The sequence below is a fragment of the Lontra canadensis genome, unplaced genomic scaffold, assembly GCF_010015895.1.
Source record: "Lontra canadensis isolate GAN:19392208 unplaced genomic scaffold, GSC_riverotter_1.0 scaffold109, whole genome shotgun sequence".
Classification (NCBI taxonomy): domain Eukaryota; kingdom Metazoa; phylum Chordata; class Mammalia; order Carnivora; family Mustelidae; genus Lontra; species Lontra canadensis.
Genome location: NW_022631103.1, coordinates 3,503,716 through 3,525,004, shown reverse-complemented (window position 1 = coordinate 3,525,004; position 21,289 = coordinate 3,503,716). Strand labels below are relative to the sequence as shown.

Genomic DNA, 21,289 nt, shown 5'->3' with positions numbered 1-21,289 from the left:
AGGAATTGCTCGAAAATTAATGGGATAGAGGCTAGGTGGCTTTCATGTGTTAAACAACACCCTTGTATTACTGCTGGTGTTCATTAAATGCTGAACATATAAAATGTGCTTTGAACGAAGGAGCCGGGAATAATTATAACTTGCTAATTATTGTTAATTTTACCACAGCTTTGAAACCCAGGACTTTCTCAATGATTCAAAAAAGAGATTGCACCCCGCCATCCCATTAAAGTAGCCACGAAGGGGCCGACCAGCCATTTCCCACAGGCCCAACCTTTTCTTCTTTGCAGTGGTTCAGCTACTTATCTGGGCACAGAAAAAGAAAAGCAACGACTTACTCTTTCAGAATCAACGTATACAAAGAATCCCTTGTAATCTTGCTTATTCTTTTGAAGAACTAGTTCCTTTTTGTTTCCCTACACTGAGTACATGTATGAATATTATGTTTCTGTGTATGTGTGTGGGGTGTGTGTGTGTGTGTGTGTGTGTGTAGAGGAAAACTGGGTTTAACAGAACTTCTGACACACTGGATCCCGGGACACCTGGGTTTTACTTATGATATGGTAACACTGCTCCCTTTCTTCCGACTCAGCACCACTCTGTTTCCATAAACACTGATTTAAGGTTTCACAATCACCAGGCAGAATACCAAAGACTCCTCCAAAGAATTTGAGGATATTGATGGCTGGGTGACTTTAAGTCTCAGCCTCAACTGCATCGCCTATAAAATGGGTCTGAAAGATTGTACATACCTGTCAGGACTGAGGCGAGGCTGAGATAATGCCTGTGAATTCTAAACTAACTGACGGCTACTGGGAGAAGTGGGCGGTAGGTTAGGGATAGAGGTTGGCAAAGGGAGGGGGTAGGGGACAAAAGGCTGGCGATCTCCCGCGCCTTACTTTTTAAAGAAATTCTTAAGAATTCTGTTCAGGAAAGCAGCCAGGCCACCCGCGGTCCTCCGGCTGGGGGCGGCTGGGATGGCTGCTCCTCCCCAGGTGAGCCCAGGGCGGGCCGGGGCGGGGCGGGGTTCCGCAGCCCGCAGGTGAGTATCGGTTTTCCTCTCCCGGGCTTTCGGTCTGGAGGAGGCGGGAGCAGCCTCCGCTCCTCCGATCCTATCGCGGGCGGCGCAGGGCGGGCTGTGCCTACCGTGGGACGGTGACGGGGCGGGGGGGGGGGGTTGGGGGCCGCGGGATGTGTCACCCAGATACCAGAGGGTGAGTCCGCCCAACCAGCCCGGCAGGTCCGGCGGAGTATAAGAGCGGAAGGGAGCGGCCAGCGGCAGAAGCCCGAGACTGTCCCAACGCGGAGCTGGAGCCCCACAGAGTCCCCAGCGCCTGGTCCGCCCGCGTCCCGTCTGCGCTCCGCGGCCCCACCATGGCCCGGGGTTCGGGCCTCGCGCTGCCGTCGCCCCCGCTGCCGCTGTTGCTGCTGCTCCTGGTGGCGGCGATCGGCCCCGCGGCCGCAAAGGACAACTGCACGTGCGCCACCAATAAGATGACCCTGTGCCGCGCGGACGGCCCCGGCGGCCGCTGCCAGTGCCGCGTGCTCGGTTTGGACTTCCCGGTGGACTGCTCCACGCTGACCTCCAAGTGCCTGCTGCTCAAGGCGCGCATGAGGGCCCCCAAGAGCGGCCGCGCACTCGTGCGGCCCAGCGAGCACGCGCTCTTGGACAACGACGGCCTGTACGACCCCGACTGCGACCACGAGGGCCGCTTCAAGGCCCGCCAGTGCAACCAGACGTCGGTGTGCTGGTGCGTGAACTCGGTGGGCGTGCGCCGCACCGACAAGGGCGACCTGAGCCTGCGCTGCGACGAGCTGGTGCGCACCCACCACATCCTCATCGACCTGCGCCACCGCCCGGCCGCCCGCGCCTTCAACCACTCGGACTTGGACGCCGAGCTGCGGCGGCTCTTCCGCGAGCGCTACCGGCTGCACCCCCGGTTCGTGGCGGCCGTGCACTACGAGCGGCCCACCATCCAGATCGAGCTGCGGCAGAACGCCACCGAGAAGGGCCCCGGCGACGTGGACATCGCGGACGCCGCCTACTACTTCGAGAGGGACGTCAAGGGCGAGTCGCTGTTCCCCGGCCCCGGCGGCCTCGACGTGCGTGTGCGCGGCGAGCCGCTGCTGGTGGAGCGCACGCTCATCTACTACCTGGACGAGAAGCCCCCCCAGTTCTCCATGAAGCGCCTCACGGCCGGCCTCATCGCCGTCATCGTGGTGGTCGTGGTGGCCCTCGTCGCCGGCGTGGCCGTCCTGGTGATCACCAACCGGAGGAAGTCGGGGAAGTACAGGAAGGTGGAGGTCAAGGAGCTGGGGGAGATGAGAAAGGAGCCGAGCTTGTAGGTCCGGGCAGGGGCAGGGGGTGGGGTGGGCCACCGGATTGCAGCCCGGCCCCATCCCGAAGAGAGCCGCTCGCCTTGACTCTTGGCCCAGAGGAGACCTTGCTCTTTCCAAATTCCTGCCTCTCCCCACCCCCATCGGGCTTAATCAGGGTCACCTCTCCTTCTGACTTCTGGCTTCAGAGGAGGCATTTCTAAAATTCCTTCCCTTTCGCTCCGACGAGAAACCTGACTCAAGAGTTCAGCGAAGTTCGGCGCAGGGTTACCCGTGAGAATCACCTGTTGGTATGACACTGCGGCCGGGTTTGCCATGGACGCGGAAGGTGTTGAAGGCTTGCAAGCGCTTCGATGCGGGGAGGGAGGACAGCGCTTTTTACTGTCTTGGGTTAAGTTATGTGGTTAGCTCCACCAGGATCCTGGCCTTGCCGGTGAGGAGAGGAGTTCGCCCACCGAGCCCGCCTAGCACCCGCTGTTGCCGTGGTTTGTACGACCAACCACATCTGCTTGTCACCGGGAAAGAAGCCTGTTTCAGCCGCCCGAACACATTTGAGATTCTTTGAGGGCGGACTGTGCCCTCGAAACCCAGAGTTTGTTCCTCAGCCTGCCCTTGGTATAGCTGGTATTAGTAATGTTTCTTTTGTAAAATGTTTGTACATATTTTGACTTTGATAATGCTGCTGTGATTTTTTTTAAAAAAACACGAATTTAATAAAATATGGAAAAGGCACAGACCAAAAGATGAAGTTTGTGAAAACTCGCTCCAGATTTCTATCATTTGGGTTTCCTCAGTTCCCAAGACTCAGATTTCTTATTTCAAATTCTAACACTTTTTTTTTTTTTTTTTTTTCTTGTAGGAGTAGGCATTTCATTTTGCCACTCTGGTGTTTTCTGAGATGCCTTAAACAGCTGGTATAAATACTGGTCTTTATAAGTAGGATTGTTTGGAAGCTTCCTCCAGAATGGGGGAGGGAGGGCGGGGGAGGCTAGAACTAGATGCTATTGTAGGGAAAGGGGACCAGCTTTTGGTTCTAAAGGCTCTCCAGTGGAGAAAAAAAGCATTACCTTTGTTTCAGGAACTGTATCTCCTTTGACTCCTAGCCCTACTTGGAAGTAGGGGTATTATTCCCATATAGCCCCTGGCGATTTACTTCATGTCAAAGTATCCTGGCTTGCCAGACAGGTTAAAGGACTTTCCCATTAGTTACAGCTAGTCTGTAGTGGGCCCTATGCCATGGCGTGTGTGTGTGGGGGGGGGGGGGAGCAAGCACCCAAGTTGTTTTCCTAAAATTTCACTAGTAATATGCTTTAAAAATTTTTACTTCCTATTAGCTGTAAAAATTGGCTGGCTGTCGTTCCCCGCCTCCTGGCTAAGATCAAGTGTAAAACCAGCAACCTATCTCCTTCATGCTCCTTTCCTCATTTTTACTCCTTCCCGTTCATGGATGTGGAGTGTGTTAGAAGGTCACTGTTGGGTAGTCTACAGGTAAACAAGTTTCAGCAATTACTGGGAAATTGGTGCAACAGTGGGTGTGCACAAAGGAGGGAGTGGTTGGTACACCTGAGGGCTAATGCAGGACTACTGTTTCCTCCTCTGGAACCCACCTCTTTCTCCTCCTCCTACTCCTACTCTGTGGTTTATGCCTACCCCTCAAAGACTGAAACACCAGGTAAGAACTGGGGAGGTGGCTTTCAGCTGTGGCCTTCCCAGCCTGGGGTGGATCCCTAAGTATATAAACACACACTCCCTTCAGCTGCCCCCACCCATCCCCCAAAGTCCCCTCTAGTTCAAATGGGGTTTAAGGAGGGGAGAGGGGAGATGTAGTCTGGCTTTCCCAAAGTGCATTCTGCCCCAGGCCAGAATGGGAGCTGTTAAGAGTATCAGACTTCACTCTCCTTCAGCTCCCCTGTGTTCCTGAAAGTGCCTTAGCTACATGGACCTTGGCCATCACCTCTAGCGCAGTCACTTATTTTACAGAAGGCACAGGCAAGTGATTGTTCCCATGGCACAGCTGGAACCAGACAGTCTCACATTCCCTAGTCCAGGATTCTTTTTCATGACCCCAGGCTGCTATTGTTTCAGGAGTCACTTCAAAAAACCAGCACTTGACTGCCTACAAAATAAACAGATTAAGGACCGAGTAGGCAGCTGAGCAGTGGGAAAAACCCTGAAAAAGCCTGTTTCTTCATAGAGCATCACTTCTGGTAATTTCTAAATTCCTGTGTTAATTCGGGACTGAGAGTCTTTGCACTTTATTACCCTTGATATTTCACAAAAGCACTTTTTACACTTACCTTCTTCGAGACATGGGCTTGCTGGAAATAACCCAAGTGATGACAACCCTGAGTCCAAATCCTGCTCCACTAGACAAATAAGTCACTTCCCTTTGTGCAGTTTCCCCATCCGTTGACTGACACCTACAGATCTCTCTCATCAGTGCAAAGTTTAAATGCAGTAACTGATAAGAGTGCATGGAATGATCTGGGCACTTAGAGGTCAGGGTAAGTTAAATTTCCTCCTCTCTTATAGATTGGATCCATTTCACATGTCAGAAAACTGAGGTCCAAAGAGATGGGGTAACCCAGGATCACACAACCTCCAGGTGCCAAAGCCAGGGTTTAGAACCTTGGTCTTTGGCTTCCTAGCCCAGGACACTATTCCATGCACCCATCAGGTCAAAACACCTTCCTTAGTCACTTCCTCCAAGGAAGAACCCTTCATACTCAGACCTCGCTCTATCCAGGGGTTTAGCCCACCTCTAGGGTTTCCCCTAGAATACCCATTCACTGCCTTGGGCACAGGCCTGGGACCTGCCTTGGGAGGAATGTGAGGAGCAGGTGTGGCTTTACCAAGCAGGTCACAGCTTGTCTTCTGAGCCTCATGGGAGGCCCATCTGATTTCCTTGTTTCGGTCACTGGGGCTTTCTTACTCTTGCTATTTCCTTAAATGGAGCAATTAAAAAAAAAAATCACATGATTTCTCCCTGCTCCCATATCTTTGGCTTCACTGTTTTCCAAATGGAATCACAGAATGTCACGGGTAGAAAAAAGATCATCGAGTCCATGACTCCACTTTGCCCATGAAGAAATGGAGGCCCAGAGGAGAGAATGGATTTACCTGAGTCAGGCAGAGAGTGGCAGCCTTACTCCAAACCGCCGATACCCTGATTTCTATCTTGTCTAATGTTTGTTCCGCTTGTCTCTCTAATTAGTCTTTTGCTTGTTTTTTTTTTTTCCCTTCATCACTTCTACTCTTAAATTGTGTTGTTTTTCTTTAGCTTTTTAATATCACTTAAATTCAAGGGAGAGATACTTTGTTTAAACGTAAAATATATGGGCTTTGAAGTTGCCTGGTCTTTCAGACTCTGGTTTTCTTACCTGTAAAATAGGTAGAGTCTTACCTACTATGCTTGATTTTAAAGATTACATTAGAAGAGAGGCGCTTGGCTGGCTCAGTCGATGGAACATGCAGGCCTTGATCATGGGGTCGTGAGTTCAAGCCCCGTGTTGGGAGTCGGGTCGACTTTACTTAAAATAAACAAATAAATAAAAATAAAAATAAGAAAAGATTACTATGGAAGATAGGAAAAAACTGAGTATTTTTAAAAAGATTTTATTTATTTATTTGACAGAGAGAGATCACAAGTAGGCAGAGAGGCAGGCAGAGAGAGGAGGAAGAAGGCTCCCTGCTGAGCAGAGAGCCCAGATGTGGGGCTCGATCCCAGGACCCTGGGATCATGACCTGAGCCGAAGGCAGAGGCTTTAACCCACTGAGCCACCCAGGCGCCCCAAAACTGAGTATTTTGTAAATGATCATTCTTGTTAGAATGACAGCAAAGCCATCAAGAATTTGGGGAAATAAATAAATAGTAATGGTTAGGTTCTCTCCAGCATTTTGTGAATAGCACTTTCACTACACTTTCTTTCTTTCTTTCTTTCTTTCTTTCTCTTTCTTTTCTGAGATTTATTTATTTATGTATTTGACAGACAGAGATCACAAGTAGGCAGAGAGGCAGGCACAGAGAGAGAGGGAAGCAGTCTCCCCGCCAAGCAGAGAGCCTGATGCAGGGCTCAATCCCAGGACTCTGGGAGTCATGACCTGAGCCGAAGGCAGAGGCTTTAACCTAATGAGCCACCCAGCCCACTGCATTTTCTTAAGGGAACATCTGTGTCCCTAGACTTCTGTTATTAGGGGGACTAGAGCAACCTGGGAAGGCACCTGTTTCAAAAGCAGAGGCATGGCCCACCTGGTTTGTATAAGATAGTTGTCCACACCAAGTGGGACACCTTCATTATGGTGTGAGAAATAGATGTCTTTGTTTTGAAATTATATTATTATTAGGTCTGTAATAGTCTTTTATTTTATGTTAGCATACTATTTTACTCTAACTAGTTTAAGTGTCTATATTATTATTCCTAAAACTGATGAAAAAATTAAGATGCTAAAGGTTAGCTTACTTGCCTCTGGCCACAGATCTAATAAGTCGTGCATCTGGGATTAGAACCCAGGCAAATTGACCCTCAAATCCATGTTCATAACCACTGCAGTACTGCCTCCTATAATTTGTAAATTTGCAAGCCAGACTATATTCGTTTTTACTCATTTATTATATTGGTCTGCATTCATTATTTTTCAATTCTCTAGGTCAGAAGTCCAATACAAATCTCACTAGGCCTAAAATCAAGAAGCCTGCAGGGCTGCGTTCCTTTCTGGGGGTGCCAAGGGAAATTTTATTTCCTGTTTTTATTCAGGTTGCTGGCAGAATTCACTTCCTTTTCTGTTGGGAATCCAAGATGTCTGCTTTCTTACTGGATGGATGCTAAGAGCTGTCCCGGGTTTGTAGCGCTTTCCTTAGCTCATAGTCCCATCCTTCATCTTTGAGGCCAGTGATAGGCAGCTGAGCCTTCGCAAGGCATCTTTCTGACCATGCTTCCCCTGTCTCTTCTCTTTCTGGCCACAGCTGGGCAAGGTTTCCCACTCACGAGGACTCGTGATCAGGCTGAGTCTACCCACAATGTGCAGAGCAAGGTTATCCCATCTCTAGGTCTCTCACCTTAATCAGATCTGCAAAGCCTTTCTGGCCATGTAATGTAACATAGTCACAAATTCTGGAGATTAGGAGTGGGCATCTTTGGTGATGGGGGGATTCTCTCTAGAAAATCCATGCTCTTAACCAACATACCATCCTGCCTCTGGAAAACTGTAAGGCAGGGGGTGATTTTTGTGTCTAGTTACAGAAGAGCTCCTTCTCCCATGGCCCTCTCCTCTGTCCCTTTTTGAACAAAGACTTTCCAAGGGGGAAAATGGATTCTTGGGGAAATTAATCCTGTAACCCACACTGGGTCATCCAACTAATAAGCTCTCAGGAAAGTGTGTTGACTTGAACAGATACCAGTTGATGGGGTGTTGGAACATAGGTGAGGTTCGGTGGAGTGGAGTCTGGAGACGATGACCAAGAAAGAATTCTTGACACATCTTTTGGTGCAAAATGGTGGTTTTATTAAAGCATGGGGACAGGACCTGTGGGAAGAAAGAGCTGCTGCGCTGGGGTTGTGAGGGGTGGCCGACTGTATACTATGGGGTTGGGGAGGTAAGGAAGAAGGAGGTTTTTGAAAGGATTTTCACAAGTTAAAGAGCACCTTTCACATGTTACAGAGGACCTACAAGATACCAGAGGCCTTGCTGTTGTCAGGTTAAGGTGATTTTTCCCTCTGGGAAGGCATCAACATTAAGACAGTTGGGAGCTTCCTGGGAGAATGTCACACATGTCCCACCCAGGAGTGGGGGGTGGGGGTAGGTTGTAGGGTGTCAGTGTGTGCTTTGTCCTCATCTAGCCTTCTGCTCCCTCATCGCCAATGGCTACTGTTTTTTAAGCACATAGGACATGCCAAACACTGCCTTACAAGCTTTATCCTCATTATCTCATTTATTTCACAACAACCTCATAACATGAAGTATGTTTTGCTGTTCTAGTTTTACTAATGAGGAAACTAAAGCAAAAATAAATGACTGGCCAGAAATCACATGGCTGGTAAGGAGGACAGCTGGAATGAAATCATCCAGGGCCACCCGCCTCGGAGTCTGTGCTTTTACCCCTACACTCTGTGACACTGCAGGGTAAAGATCCATGTCCCATGCTAAGTGGTGAAGACGCAAATGGGGAGGCCTATTCTCCGGGACCTAGACTGAATCCCTCAAAGGACTGCCCGGGAATTTAATGGATTTCTTTTACAACCGACAGAGAACCCTGGTGGGCATCTTTCCACCATCATTTCCCTCCTGAAAACATTCTCTTTCACAGCTAAATACCACCAGAAGGGGCGCCTGGGTGGCTCAGTGGGTTAAGCCGCTGCCTTCGGCTCGGGTCATGATCTCAGGGTCCTGGGATCGAGCCCCGCATCGGGCTCTCTGCTCAGCAGTGAGCCTGCTTCCTCCTCTCTCTCTGCCTGCCTCTCTGCCTGCTTGTGATCTCTCTCTGTCAAATAAATAAATAAATAAAAAATCTTAAAAAAAAAATTTTAAATACCACCAGAAGTTTCTTGATTGCATTTTTTTTTTTTAAATGACAACCTTCACGAAGGAATTGTTGGGAGGGTGGGAGTGGGTAAGGAGCTAGGGTACACTGAATGCAGGAGAGCTGTACCCCCAGGTACCACAGCCATAAGTCCTCAGTTTCAGGGGAAATTCTCAAGCCCACACTGTACAACAGGCCAAACCAAGATGGGTGAGAAGGGAAAGGAAAATGATCTAGAGTGGTCTGAACACGTTAACCAGGGTTTCAGAGCAGGCAGTTCGGCTTACCTCTGTATCATGTTATGTCTCCTTGGAAGGACAGGGACACGAATCCCTTGGCTAGTTCATTCTAACCCTCAGAAGACTTATGCACTCAGGGCTCCCACCCTGGATGTGATTCAGTTTCCTTAGTAGTGCCACGACCCTCAACTCCCTTGTTTGCCCCAAACAAGCCTATGTAGAATTCTGACCTAGTCTTAGCAGGAGTCACATCCATAAGGAACTGACACTAAATCTGAGAGGCAAGGTACAAGTAGATGTTATTTATGCACGAAGAGGAACATTTTGGTAAGGGAGAATGGCATGTGCAAAGGTCCTAAAGCTCAGGGATTGTGGTCTCTCCGAGGACCTGAGAGTAGACCAGCAAGACTAGAATAGAGATGATAAGGGGAAGGTGGTACTACATGAGGCTGGATAAGTGGACTGAGGACAGACCTTTCAAGCTTATTACATGTTTTGACCTTTTGTGGAAATTCATAAAAGGCATGCCTTTTTATGCAGACAAGCATAAAAAGGTATCCTTTCTAGTTGGACTTAATCCTGCCATGCAGGGTTTGGCATGGGGGCTCGTGAGGACCTTTATGTGAAGAAAAAGGGGCCCCTTCCTCCATAATGACACAGCCTCACACCCACACCAGACAAGAGAATAGAGAAATCATTGAAAAAGCATCCTATTTTTCAGGGGATGATGTAATTATATTGTGTTCCAAAACAATCACTGGCTGGAGTATGGAGAACAGACTAAAAAAGAGCAAGAAGAGGGGAAAGGAAACAGTAGAAGACCAGAAGAAGGATTTCAGGTAAGAGACAAAGGTAGTTTGGACTGAGAACAGGTGTATAGGATAGTGGTAGCAATGGAGATAAGTGGGTGTATGGGAGGGATACTTAGGATATAAAATCAATAAGACTTGGGGATAGATTCAGTATGGGGGTGGTAAGGAGGAAAGAGGTATCAAGAATGGCTCTTAGTGGGGCGCCTGTGTGGCTCAGTCGGTTAAGCCACTGCCTTCGGCTCGGGTCATGATCCCAGGGTCCTGGGATTGAGCCTCATATCAGGCGCTCTGCTCAGCAGGGGGCCTGCTTCCTTCTCTCTCTCTCTGCCTGCCTCTGCCTACTGGTGATTTCTGTCAAATAAATAAATAAATAATCTAAAAAAAAAAAAAAAGAATGGCTCTTAGGTTTCTGGCTTTCATGACTGGTTGGTGGTACCTTTCACTCCCTTTGGCAGAGAACATAGGAGTAAGAACATTTTGGTAAGATTGAAATGATCAGTATGGTTTTCAGACATGTTGGATTCATCCAGGAGTTGGAGATAGATATCTAGTGTTTTATGGGCTGGAGCTGGGAATTCGGGAGGCACTGGCATCTGGGTACTTCAAAAGTACATCTAGTACTTCAAAACCACGAACAGGGATATGATTGCCTAAGGAAAGGTAAAGGACTGACAAGGGAAGAGAACCTACACCGTGTTTCAAAAGGCTCCGGCACTCCAGGGGCAGAAAGAGGAGAAGAAATTGTAGAAGGAAACCAGAAAGGGTCGAACCTAGGGACAGAGACAGAAGGACAAGCCCAGATTGGTACCAGGAGACAAGACCAAGTCAGAAGTTGGGGGTCACCGACCAGATCGGGAGGAGAGCGTTGGCAGGAGCAAAGCCCCAGACTAAAAGAGACTGGATTGTCTGCCATTTATGATTGCTGTCTGCCCACTGCCTGCTATTTGGGGGCAAGCATCTGGGAACAAGGAGAGGGTTGGCATAGGTAGCTCAAGTGACCAATCTGTGATTGATGTGGGAAGGCAAGTGTCTGAGAGTGTCTGGTTGCAACCTCTGGCAAAGCTACTTGTCAGTGTGTGATCCTGGGTCCAATTACTTAAACTTTTCATGCCTCAGTTTCCTTACTTATCTAATGAGGACAATAGTATACCCACCTCCTCAAAGGGTTGGTGAGATAAGTAAATATGTTGGTATACATGTGTGCGTAGACCAGGGCCTGGCGCTCCTAAATGTCAGCTATTGCCAATAGCTACTTTACTATGTTACTACATTAAACTGAATACATAGTGTCCAGTGCAAGCCAATGAAGGAAGGGGCTGTTTCTTTTCTATTCACCTCTGCATTTTCAAACCAATCACAGTTCCTGGAACATAGCAGAGGCTCGATAATTAATGCTGATTAAATGGCTGGATAGATGAGGTGGATACAGGTGTCTCCGCAGATGGCTAGCTCTGGCCTGGGAGTTTAAACAGAGCCGAATGTGTCCCTGAGGTTAACCATTTAAGGAGGTAAATTTCATATGCTTCTACTCATAGCCCTTCACTCAAAATAATATTCAGAAGCAAAAGGAAGAGAAAGAAAGCCACTTAGAACTCCATGAAGGTTTTGTTAATGAAAAGCAATGTAGAACGCATTTAAGTAATTTATGAGTGGAACAAACACAAACCAATAAGCAAGGAAGATACAGCAGGAAATGATATGCAGAAAGTTAATAGCTTTATTCTATACAGAACCCAGACAAATTGATTAGAAAAACAATGCTCTAATTAAGGCCTTAGCTAGGTACCTTGGTGCAAATTAGAAAGGGCGCCCCCCTCTGGGCAGATAAATTAGAAAAAGGCACCCCATGTAGTTGGACCCAGTGCTGCAGTGCCGGCTTGCCACGTTCACAGGTGGCAGGTAGCTTTGTAAGAAGACAAATGTGCCCCATCCTCAGCTGAGGACAAGCTTCTGAGGTGGTCCTGATGTCAGTAGAAAATGGACAAAGGTCACAAATAGACAACTCCAGAAGAGGAGCTAGAAATGATAGTAAATACCTTTTTTTTTTTTTAAAGATTTATTTATTTATTTGACAGAGAGCTAGAGAGAGAGCACAAGTAGGCAGAGCAGCAGGCAGATAGAGAGGGAGAGGGAGAGAGAGAAGCAGGCTCTCCACTGAGCAGGGAGCCCGATATAGGGCTCGATCCCAGGACCCTGGGATCATGACCTGAACTGAAGGCAACCGCTTAACTGACTGAGCCAGCCAGGCACCATGTAAATATCTTTTTTTAAAGTTTTATTTATTTAAGTTATCTCTACACCCTACGTGGGGCTTGAACTCATGATCCCGAGATCATGCGTGGCATGCTCCTCCAACTGGGGCATCCAGATGCCCTGATAATAAACATTTTTTAAAAATGTGTCTGACGTCTCCAGTAATTATAGCCATTCAAAGCAAAGTGGGACAAAAATTCTCCTTGTGAAATTAGTACAACTGGTATTATTCAGTGCTGTTGGGGGCGTGGTGGTGTTCATTGGTATAAACTTTCTGGTAAACAAGTTGACAAACATCTACCAAGCACCTTAGAAGTGTTTATTGTCTTTGCTTTCCTAATTCCATGTCAAAGAACTCATGTTAAGGAAATAAAACAGTGATGCACACAAAGGTTCACATAGAACACGTGTTCCCTGCAGCAATTTTGTAATAGCAAAACCCTAAAAGGAACCTAAATATGCAACAACAGGGAGATGGTCCTACATGTCCACAGCTTCTTGAGGGCATGTTTCTGAATTCAGAATTTTTGGAATTTTATTTTATTTTATTTTTAAAGATTTTATTTATTTATTTGACAGGCAGAGAGGCAAGCAGAGAGAGGGGGATGCAGGCTCCCCGCTGAGCAGAGAGCCGGACCTGGGATCCCGATCCCAGGACCTCGGGATCATGACCTGAGCCAAAGACAGAGGCTTTAACCCACCGAGCCACCCAGGTGCCCCATTTTTGGAATTTTAGAAGGATAGTTTGGGGCATGTTACTTAGCTCCCTCAGGAGGGTCTGTGGCAGCATGTTCCACACGTCCAGGTGTCTGCCATGAAACTTATTTATAGTCACACTAATTGGTATAAATAAACCAGAAATAGTCCTAAGCCACTTCAGGTCAGTACCTGAACTTTCAAAACAGCTTTTGGTTTTCAGAGAAATTTGAACTTGTCGATAAGGGATCGTGGATCTGTGTAAGTTACAGTATAATTTTTGAAGACTTTCTAATATGGGGCCGGGGAAGAGTAACAAAATTATAGAATGATCCTACTCCATTTCATAAAAGAGAAACGGGAACACAGTTGTTACTTTGAATGCACCATTTGCTGTTTTCCATCTAAGCTGACCGTATCTGCTTTCTTTCCCCTCTTTTTCTCTTCTCCCTTTTCCTAAAATCTCCAAGTGGAAAGGTTTAATTTTTATCAGGGTAGGAATCAGTCTTTGCCCCACTCAGCTTTCTCTGAACTGCCTGCTGAGGGAGGCTGCAGAAAGGAAGCCCTCCTTGGCCACCTCCCTCCCATTTGGTGATGCTGAGAATGAGCCTTTGCATGGGCAGAGGGAGGGCCCTTGCTTGCAGGAGGAGCAAAAGAACCTAAATTGCTTTGTGTGAAGAAATGGGAGGGAATTTGGGGGGCAGAAGCTGGGGGATGGGGGAAAGGAAGGATCACTTAGCAGGGTGTTGGAGTCTCTGTTAGTTTCCTGGAGCTTCCAGGATCCAGCTCCCCAAATTTGGTGGCTTGAAATAACAGAAAACAATTTCTCACAGTCTGGAAGTTAGATGTTCAGAATCAAGGTGTCAGCAGAACCATGTACTCCCAGAAGGCTCTGGCGAAGCATCCTTTGCATTCTATAGTTTATGGAGCTTGGGAAGCAGTCCTCGGTCTTCCCTGGCCTATGGCAGCGTAATTTCGATCTCTGCCTTCTTCCAAAGGTGGTCCTTCCTCAGTGTGTGTCTGTGTCTAAATTTCTGTCTCCTTATAGGACAAGAGTCATTGGATTAAGACCCACGTTAATCTAGTAAAACCTCGTCTTAACATGACTGCAAAGACCCTATTTCCAAATAAGGTCACATTTACAAGTTTCAGGTGGATATGGATTTGTTGGGGCCGGTGGGTAGGGGGCTTATTGTTCAATTCAGTACAGACTGCTAGTGTGGGACTTGATGGAGATAGGAATTCTAATATTCCTTATTTATTTATTTATTTATTTATTTATTTATTTTTTGCAGAGAAGGAGGTTGGGGGAGGGGCAGAGTGAGAGGGAGAGAGAGAATGTTAGGCAGGTTCCACACCCAGCATGGAGCCCTATGCCAGCTGGATCTTATAACCCTGAGATCATGCATGACCTGAGTCAAAATCAAGATTGGATGCTTAACTGACTGAGCCACCCAGGCTCCCCCAGTACTCCATTTTTTTTTAAAAGGCTCTTTCTGCTGAATGAATGAATGATGTATATGGACCTGTAATGTGAATTTCCTCCTTGCCTTAACCCCCAAAATTTCAGTATAAGTTGGCCATGCAAGTGTGCCCTATGGGCAGTGTCATTTGTGTGGGAATCAAGGAAAAAGCATTTCTTTGTTTCTGTGAGATAAAAAGGGAACAACCATGAGAAGTGAAATCAGGAACCTCAAAGAGGCATAAGGTAAGAGTAGGAGAATTGCTGTGAGTGAGAGTTGGGATCTGAGCTGGTATCTGGTTATGGATGCACACAGAAATAAAATGAAGGATTCATTGATGGGGGAGAATAGGGCTTTCTGTTGTTTTGGACTATGCTTTTACATATTTCCCAAATTTTCCATAATGATTTTAATTTATTTTAATAATCAGGAAGGAAAATCCCAAAAATTATTTAAAAGAAGAGCAGTACATGGTGATGTATTATTTAGACTTTAATCCAGATCTCCAGAAAATGCTTAAAGACCTGGCAAGCTGGCTTCTTCCTTTATTTAGTCTAATCAGACCCCTAAATACTATTAAAGCAATAATTTTCATCCTTCATGAGTATAATTATTCAAATTATTCTCTTTGATCAGCGTGGGGAGTTTACAAAAATTATTATTATTATTTCATTAAGAAATTCTAAGTAAAAGCAATTACTAGCTTTTATACTATAAATTAATCAGCACATGTTTCAACTGTCTAGTAGCCACACAAAAACACTTGGTCGTCATTTATTTTACTATACTTCTGAAAAACAAATGAAGATTCAAAATTGTGAATGAGTAGACATTAGCCACTTACTATGTTGCATCACTATGCTAGAAACAGGAATAGAGCAATAAGCAATTTCTGCCCTCAAAGATCTTATATGTCAAAGCAGCAGTGGTGTTGGGATTGGAGGATCCATTAAACAGGTCATTGCAATAGTGTGGGGCAAGCGTTACTGATGTGGGAGACAGGGGCAAAATAAAAAATTACATTTCCTTCCTGCCTACAGCCTATTGACAAGACTCTGAAATAGGTAGAGTGAACTTCCTCCCACAGCTCAGCTGCCTTGATGTTCACACTTTGCTAAGGGCAAAAGGTAATCTTGGCTTAACATTATCCTGATCCTCCTCCCCACCCCAGGACCCTGTGAGTCTAGTTTCACATATAAAAATCCCTTTGGAAAGTTTCTTTATCTCTACCTTCCCCAAGATATATGTTAGCAATCATCCCCCAAGCATATGGCCCACTGATAAACATCTGAAGAGTCTCACGACTAAAGTTTTATTAGACAGTAAGAAATGACCTTTTCCCAACAATAGCTAGCTTTCTCAAGGTCCCTGGAAACCTTGCTTCCAAAATACCTTAGAAACTTAATCTATCTTTAATCCCCTCCCATCTTGAAAGGATATAATCGGCCATTCCTCATGACCCCAGTGCAGGTCTTTCTGCTCACAGGTCCTGTCCCTGTGCTTTAATAAAACCACCTTTTTGCTCCAAAGATGTCTCAAGAATTCTTTCTTGGCATCAGCTCCAAACCCTATTTCCTCATCATTACAATGAGGGAGTCCTGGGCTCTGACAACATCGGTCGGGGAGAACTGATGAAATCTGATAAGGAGGTGGGTATCAGCTTAGGGAAGATATGCTTCCGGAAGTTGAGAAGAAGAGGAAGAGGAAATGGACTGAGGATGAAACCAAGTGTGCAATACTTGAGTCTGTCAGTGAGGACTGTTTCCATTTCAGGTGTTAACAATTAAACTCAAACTAGTTTAGGCAGAAGAAATTTGTTAACTGGTAAGTGGAAAGTGAAAGGGAGATGTTGGCTTCAGGCATGGCTGGATCCAAGGGTTCAAACAATGTCAGTTTCTATTCCTCTCTTCATATCCTTTTTCTGTTTTCGGTTTGGTGTCGTCCTTTAGTCCAACTTTCTCCTCATCAGGGGCAAGATGGACACCAGCAGTTCCAGGCCCACATTCTCCTAATTTAAGGGCCACTGAAGAATGTTATCTCCTTTAACTTTCCTTTGGAAATAGAGTCATTGTAGATGTTAATTAAGCTAAGGATCTTGAGAGGAGATCATCCTGGACTTAGGGTAGGCCCCCCCCAACACAATGGCCAGTGTCCTTATTAAAAAGAGAGAACACCCAGAAAAACAGAGCTGATTGTGATATGAAGGCAGAGGCAGAGATTGGAGGGATACCTTTACCAGCCAAGGAGCTCACTTGTCCAGAAGCATGTTGGTGATTTTGTCCTGGCATTTGGAGTGAGTCCAACCTGGGCCTCAGAGCCAACACTTACAATCTCTTAGTAAGAGTGACATGAGCACAGAGTGCTCCTGGTGCACAGAAAAGTGGGGCAATTCACCAGGCTTGGTGCAGATGCAAGACTTCCCCACGTGGGTGATTTCTGCCCCACATTTTGAAGAATAAATCAGCCAGATGACAGTAGAAAGGGCATTCATAGCAGATGCCACTGGTGCCCACCCCTATTTCCTGGCATGTTGGTGCCTGGCCCATATTTGCACATGAGCGTCCAACTGGCAACTGCCAGCATCTGAATTCCTTTGCTTGAGGCTTTTTCTGGCCTCCCAGGAGCACATGAAGGAGGCTGGATGTGCTAGAGAATTAATCATCCCCAAGATAGCCCTCAACCAATGACTAGCTATAATTAGTGGATAAATAAACCAGTAACTTCGGCCTTCAGTTTGGGAACTCTGAGGTGTGTGTTACGTGGTCTTCCCACATTCATCAGAGGGATTCCCCTCCATCTGCCCCCATTGTAACTCGTTTGTTACTGCATCATTTACTGGCTTCCTTTCCTTGCCTGTCTCACTTCCCTACACCCCATGTGGTACTTCCTGGAATCACTTCCCATTGAATGACTTGCATTTGAATCCTTGTCTCAGGGTATCACTCTGAAAGAACACCAAATTAGACAGTATCTCATACAGAGAAAGTGGCTTGTTCAAGAGCCTGGGGACATAAGCGTGGAGATCTCATGACACCTTTAAAGTGATTGTCCAAATTATTTGAGAATCTGCTATCCTGGTCTCTTGGTCAACTGTCTGGACTCATATGAGGCTTAGAAATCAGTGTGTACCACGTTGTAATGACTCCTGTTTTATTTTGGGAATTGTTGGAGTTTAGAACCCCAGGGGATTGTTAATTTTCCCTGGATTCCTCAGACCTATGCCGTGTTGGGCACGTAGTGTGCATTCCATGAGTGATTTTGAATTAGTGAACTTGTTTATTTTATTTAAATTAGTGTATAAAAAAATTCCAGTGCCTAGTATGTAATGCATGTTCAATAAATGTTTATTGAACAGAATTAAAGGGCACTGCAAAGTCGGACTTTTTTTGAATAGGCATTGTGCCACCTAGTGGTGATTTTGAGAAGGGGCTTTGCAGGCACTAGTCTTGTGCTCCAGAATTTTGGGGACTTTGATTTTACTTACCGTTCAAGGAGTTATTTGTAACAACAAAATGACAGAAATAGCTTAAATGTTCACGGACAGGGGCATGATAAGTTAAATGATGCGATATTATCTTCATAGAACACCATGCCGTTATCAAAATGGATTAAGTTGATTTATATGCACGGACACCAAATTTTTCCAGGACCCGCTGTTCATGTGATAATCTGGAAAATAAACTGGAAATCACAGAAAATACATATAGTATAATGTCATCATGTTAAAACAAAAGGAAAATACTCTCTATATCTTTGGTTGTTTGAGAGGTGGGCTCAGCAACAGACTGGGTGGGGTGACAAGAAGGTTTTTCAGTCCCTTCCAGTTCTGAGATTCTATAATCCCATGAAGTCAAAGTTTATAGTTCCTTTAAAAAATATATTGCTTTGACCCATATAAAAAAAACTGTAAAACTTTATGGAGGGACATAAAAGAAGACCTGGCTAAATGAAGACACGTGTCAAGTGTCCTGGATTGATAAGAGTCAACCTTGCAGAAATAGAACATTCCTCAAAATTAATCCAAGTTTAAAAACAGCAATAACAAAATTAATATCCCAGGGCATTTTTGGTTGGGGAGGACTTGAAAAAGTCTTATAAAATTCATCCTGAAGTTCAAATGTATTAAGAAGAGTCAGAAAGTATTTGAAAATGAAATCTGTATTGTAAGGTTAGAACAGCATCATACACTAGAGCTAGAACAGAAAAAAAGGAAACAAAAGAGAAAACCCCAGAAGCAGAGAATTTAGTATATAACAAAGTGATGCTTCAGGTCAGTCAGGAAAAGATGGATTATTCAATAAACTGCTGGGACAGCAGTTGCCTTGGTGGTCCTTCCCACGGGCAAGACACCTGTACGTATCTTTTCTAGAAAAGTTTCACTAGCCTGATCATTCAGAAAATAGTTTAGATTGTATTTTTCTGTCTGACCTTGTAATGAAATAAATTCCTGCTAAATTAATGAAAGAAAAAAGAACAAAGTCATTAAATACGAGAAGAAAATATGGGCTTGAGATAGACTATAAATATAATCTTAAAGACAGAAACCATGATGAAAAGACAGATTTGTTTCTATCAGAATTTTTTAAAGTTTGCGTATCTGCGGATATAAATTAACAAAGCCGAAATACAAATACCAAGCAGGGGAAATGTTTATTACATAAAATACAGAAAATTCTTAAGTATATAAAGCGCTTTCACAAGACAATAAGATTAAAAGGAATGTTTGATAGACAAATGGGTAAGGATATTTGGTAAGGATACAAATGGATTAAAAAGGATATAAGAAGGATACAAAGAGATACATGCTTACAAATGGTAAGGATATTTGCCAAAGAAGAAATCCAAACAGCATATAAGCAGGAAAATGTTTACATCGTTGAAAAATCAAGGGAATGCACATTAAAAGGACAGTGAGGAACCTTTCATTCTATCAAAGTTTCAAATATCTAAAGTAATTTTAATCTTGCATTTCAAGAGAGTTGCATATCAGAGTGTTGACAGTGATTAATTATCTGTGGGTAGTGGGTTAAGGGCACTTTTCACTTGTTTGATTTTTCTTGGTATTAATAGTTTACTTTTATAATAAAGGAATAATAGTTTGTGCTGACTCTTAAAAGAGTGCTCCACTGAAATCTCTGGAGAACTCATTCCTGGGGAAGGAGCAAAGGACATGTCGAAGCAATGGGCTTCTTCTAGGACCTGGCTTGCAGTTGCTGACCCACATTGCATCATCTTGGCCCCAACTTCAGGACCTGAGGCCAGATGGCTGCTATTTGGACAAGTGGCATGAGACCAAGTCACGGAGACCACTCAGCAAGTGGGAGCCTAACAATCCAGGTAACAATTTATGAAAACAACACACTAGAACTTGGTGTGACTACTCTCTTCAAACCAAAAAAAAAAAAAAAAAAAAAGGAAAAAAATTAAAGGTATGCCTGATTCTTGATTGTGTTCTGTGGGAAGAAAGGCTGAGTTACCAGAAGAAAAAGTGAAATCATTCAAGCCTGTGGATGAAGAAAATGCTGAGCGAGTGTTTGTTGAAGTGGAACAGGCAAATGGAGATGCCGTAGTTGTCTTCACTGGGGTCATTTCAGAATCAGAACCGGTCTGTTCCAACATTTAGAACAGTCCTGCCTGGCCCATGTTCAAGAAAAATGAAAGTTCCCTTCAGTCAACGTATCACCGGGTCACTGCAGCCTATCAAGTGTGTGACCCTTATCAAATCCCATGGCCACCTTGCTTGGCTCTCAAAATGAATCGAGATCAGCAGAGAGTTACGTAGTCTATTGAGCTACTGTCTACAGCTGGTTTTAAACCAAGCTGAGCTTCACAATTCTTCAGTTACTCTCTCTTTAACTGAGGATTCAGCTTCTGGTACTTCCTCTGGGAAGTGTAGAAGAAAGTCTCTCTGTATCCAGGCAGCTTCTACCTCTGGAAAAAACTGAGTTACCCTGGGTTGGGTTCCCTGGAAACAGCCTCTGAGATAAGTCTGTGTGTGCAGAGTTGTTGGGGGTGCGATGGAGGGGTCCTCAGGGACAACACCCACAAGTGAGGGGCAGAGGACTGGGCAGAGGGAGAAATGGTGCTTCTCAGACAATCCTATGGAGAGTTCTGGAAGTGCGGTGACCTTGTAGTGTTGTCCTCAACTGAGGCACAGGGGCTAGGCCTTTGTATCCCCTAAATTAACCAGTCACTGGATGCATGCTGTTCCTGGGGAAAAAGCATATTTTGGATGAGGCAGATTATATCAGTCTTTGCCAAGGGAAGTCTCTAGGGAGGAAGGCCGCTGAATTGTCCTAGCAGACTGTTGAGGAAGAAAAGAAGGTCCCGAGAGAAGTGGGCCTGCTGGAAGGATTTCTTGTGGAGCCAGAAGACCAGACAGATGGGTATGCTCCATGGGAGATCTAAAGGAAAGACCATCCACAATGGCGATGGGAAATGCACTAGTGAGAGAAGTACCAGCATCACTAAGAAGTTCAGATGGGGTTCTTTTCTGCAGGCCAGGGATGATGGGAAGAGAAGCAGTCATAGGGCTGGGGTTGGTAATATCTTGGTCGGTAATGACAGCATCCTGGGGCCACAGAAGCCAGGTGGTGGCCTTCACCACCAGAAGCCTGGAGGCTGTAATTACCAGAAAAGCTGCCAAGTTAAGAGAGGCTTCGCAGGGAATCAGATCCTCAGGGGCTCTGAAGGTATTTAATAGTATAAGGTGGGCAGGGGAAAACTAGATGGGCAGCTAGCAGGGTGCTGCTTAATATCTATAACCAGAAGAAGGCAAGAATGGGGGAGCAGGAGTCTGAAGGTGGTTGCCCTAATAAAAAAGTCATGCTTCTTGCTCAGTTCTCAGATCTCAGTCAATCTTCAGACCAAAACCACAGAACCCATCAACTGAAGAGGTGGCTGGGTCTTTAGGAAGGACGCCGCAACACAGAAACAAATATCTACTATAATGATTACTCTATGGACTGTGAC

The 21,289-nt window shown here is 45.4% G+C and overlaps 1 protein-coding gene across 1 annotated transcript; it reads left to right on the top strand.

Moving 5' to 3' along the window:
- Positions 1-1,235: 1,235 nt before the first annotated feature.
- Positions 1,236-3,040, top strand: TACSTD2 (tumor associated calcium signal transducer 2). Its single transcript, XM_032839753.1, has one exon. The coding sequence runs from the start codon at positions 1,375-1,377 to the stop codon at positions 2,344-2,346; it is 972 nt and encodes a 323-aa protein (XP_032695644.1). The 5' UTR covers positions 1,236-1,374; the 3' UTR covers positions 2,347-3,040.
- Positions 3,041-21,289: the final 18,249 nt, after the last annotated feature.

What these genes read in the sequence shown, in the direction of transcription:
- TACSTD2 (XM_032839753.1), top strand. Translation starts at nt 1,375, where the DNA reads ATGGCCCGGGGTTCGGGCCTCGCGCTGCCGTCGCCCCCGCTGCCGCTG.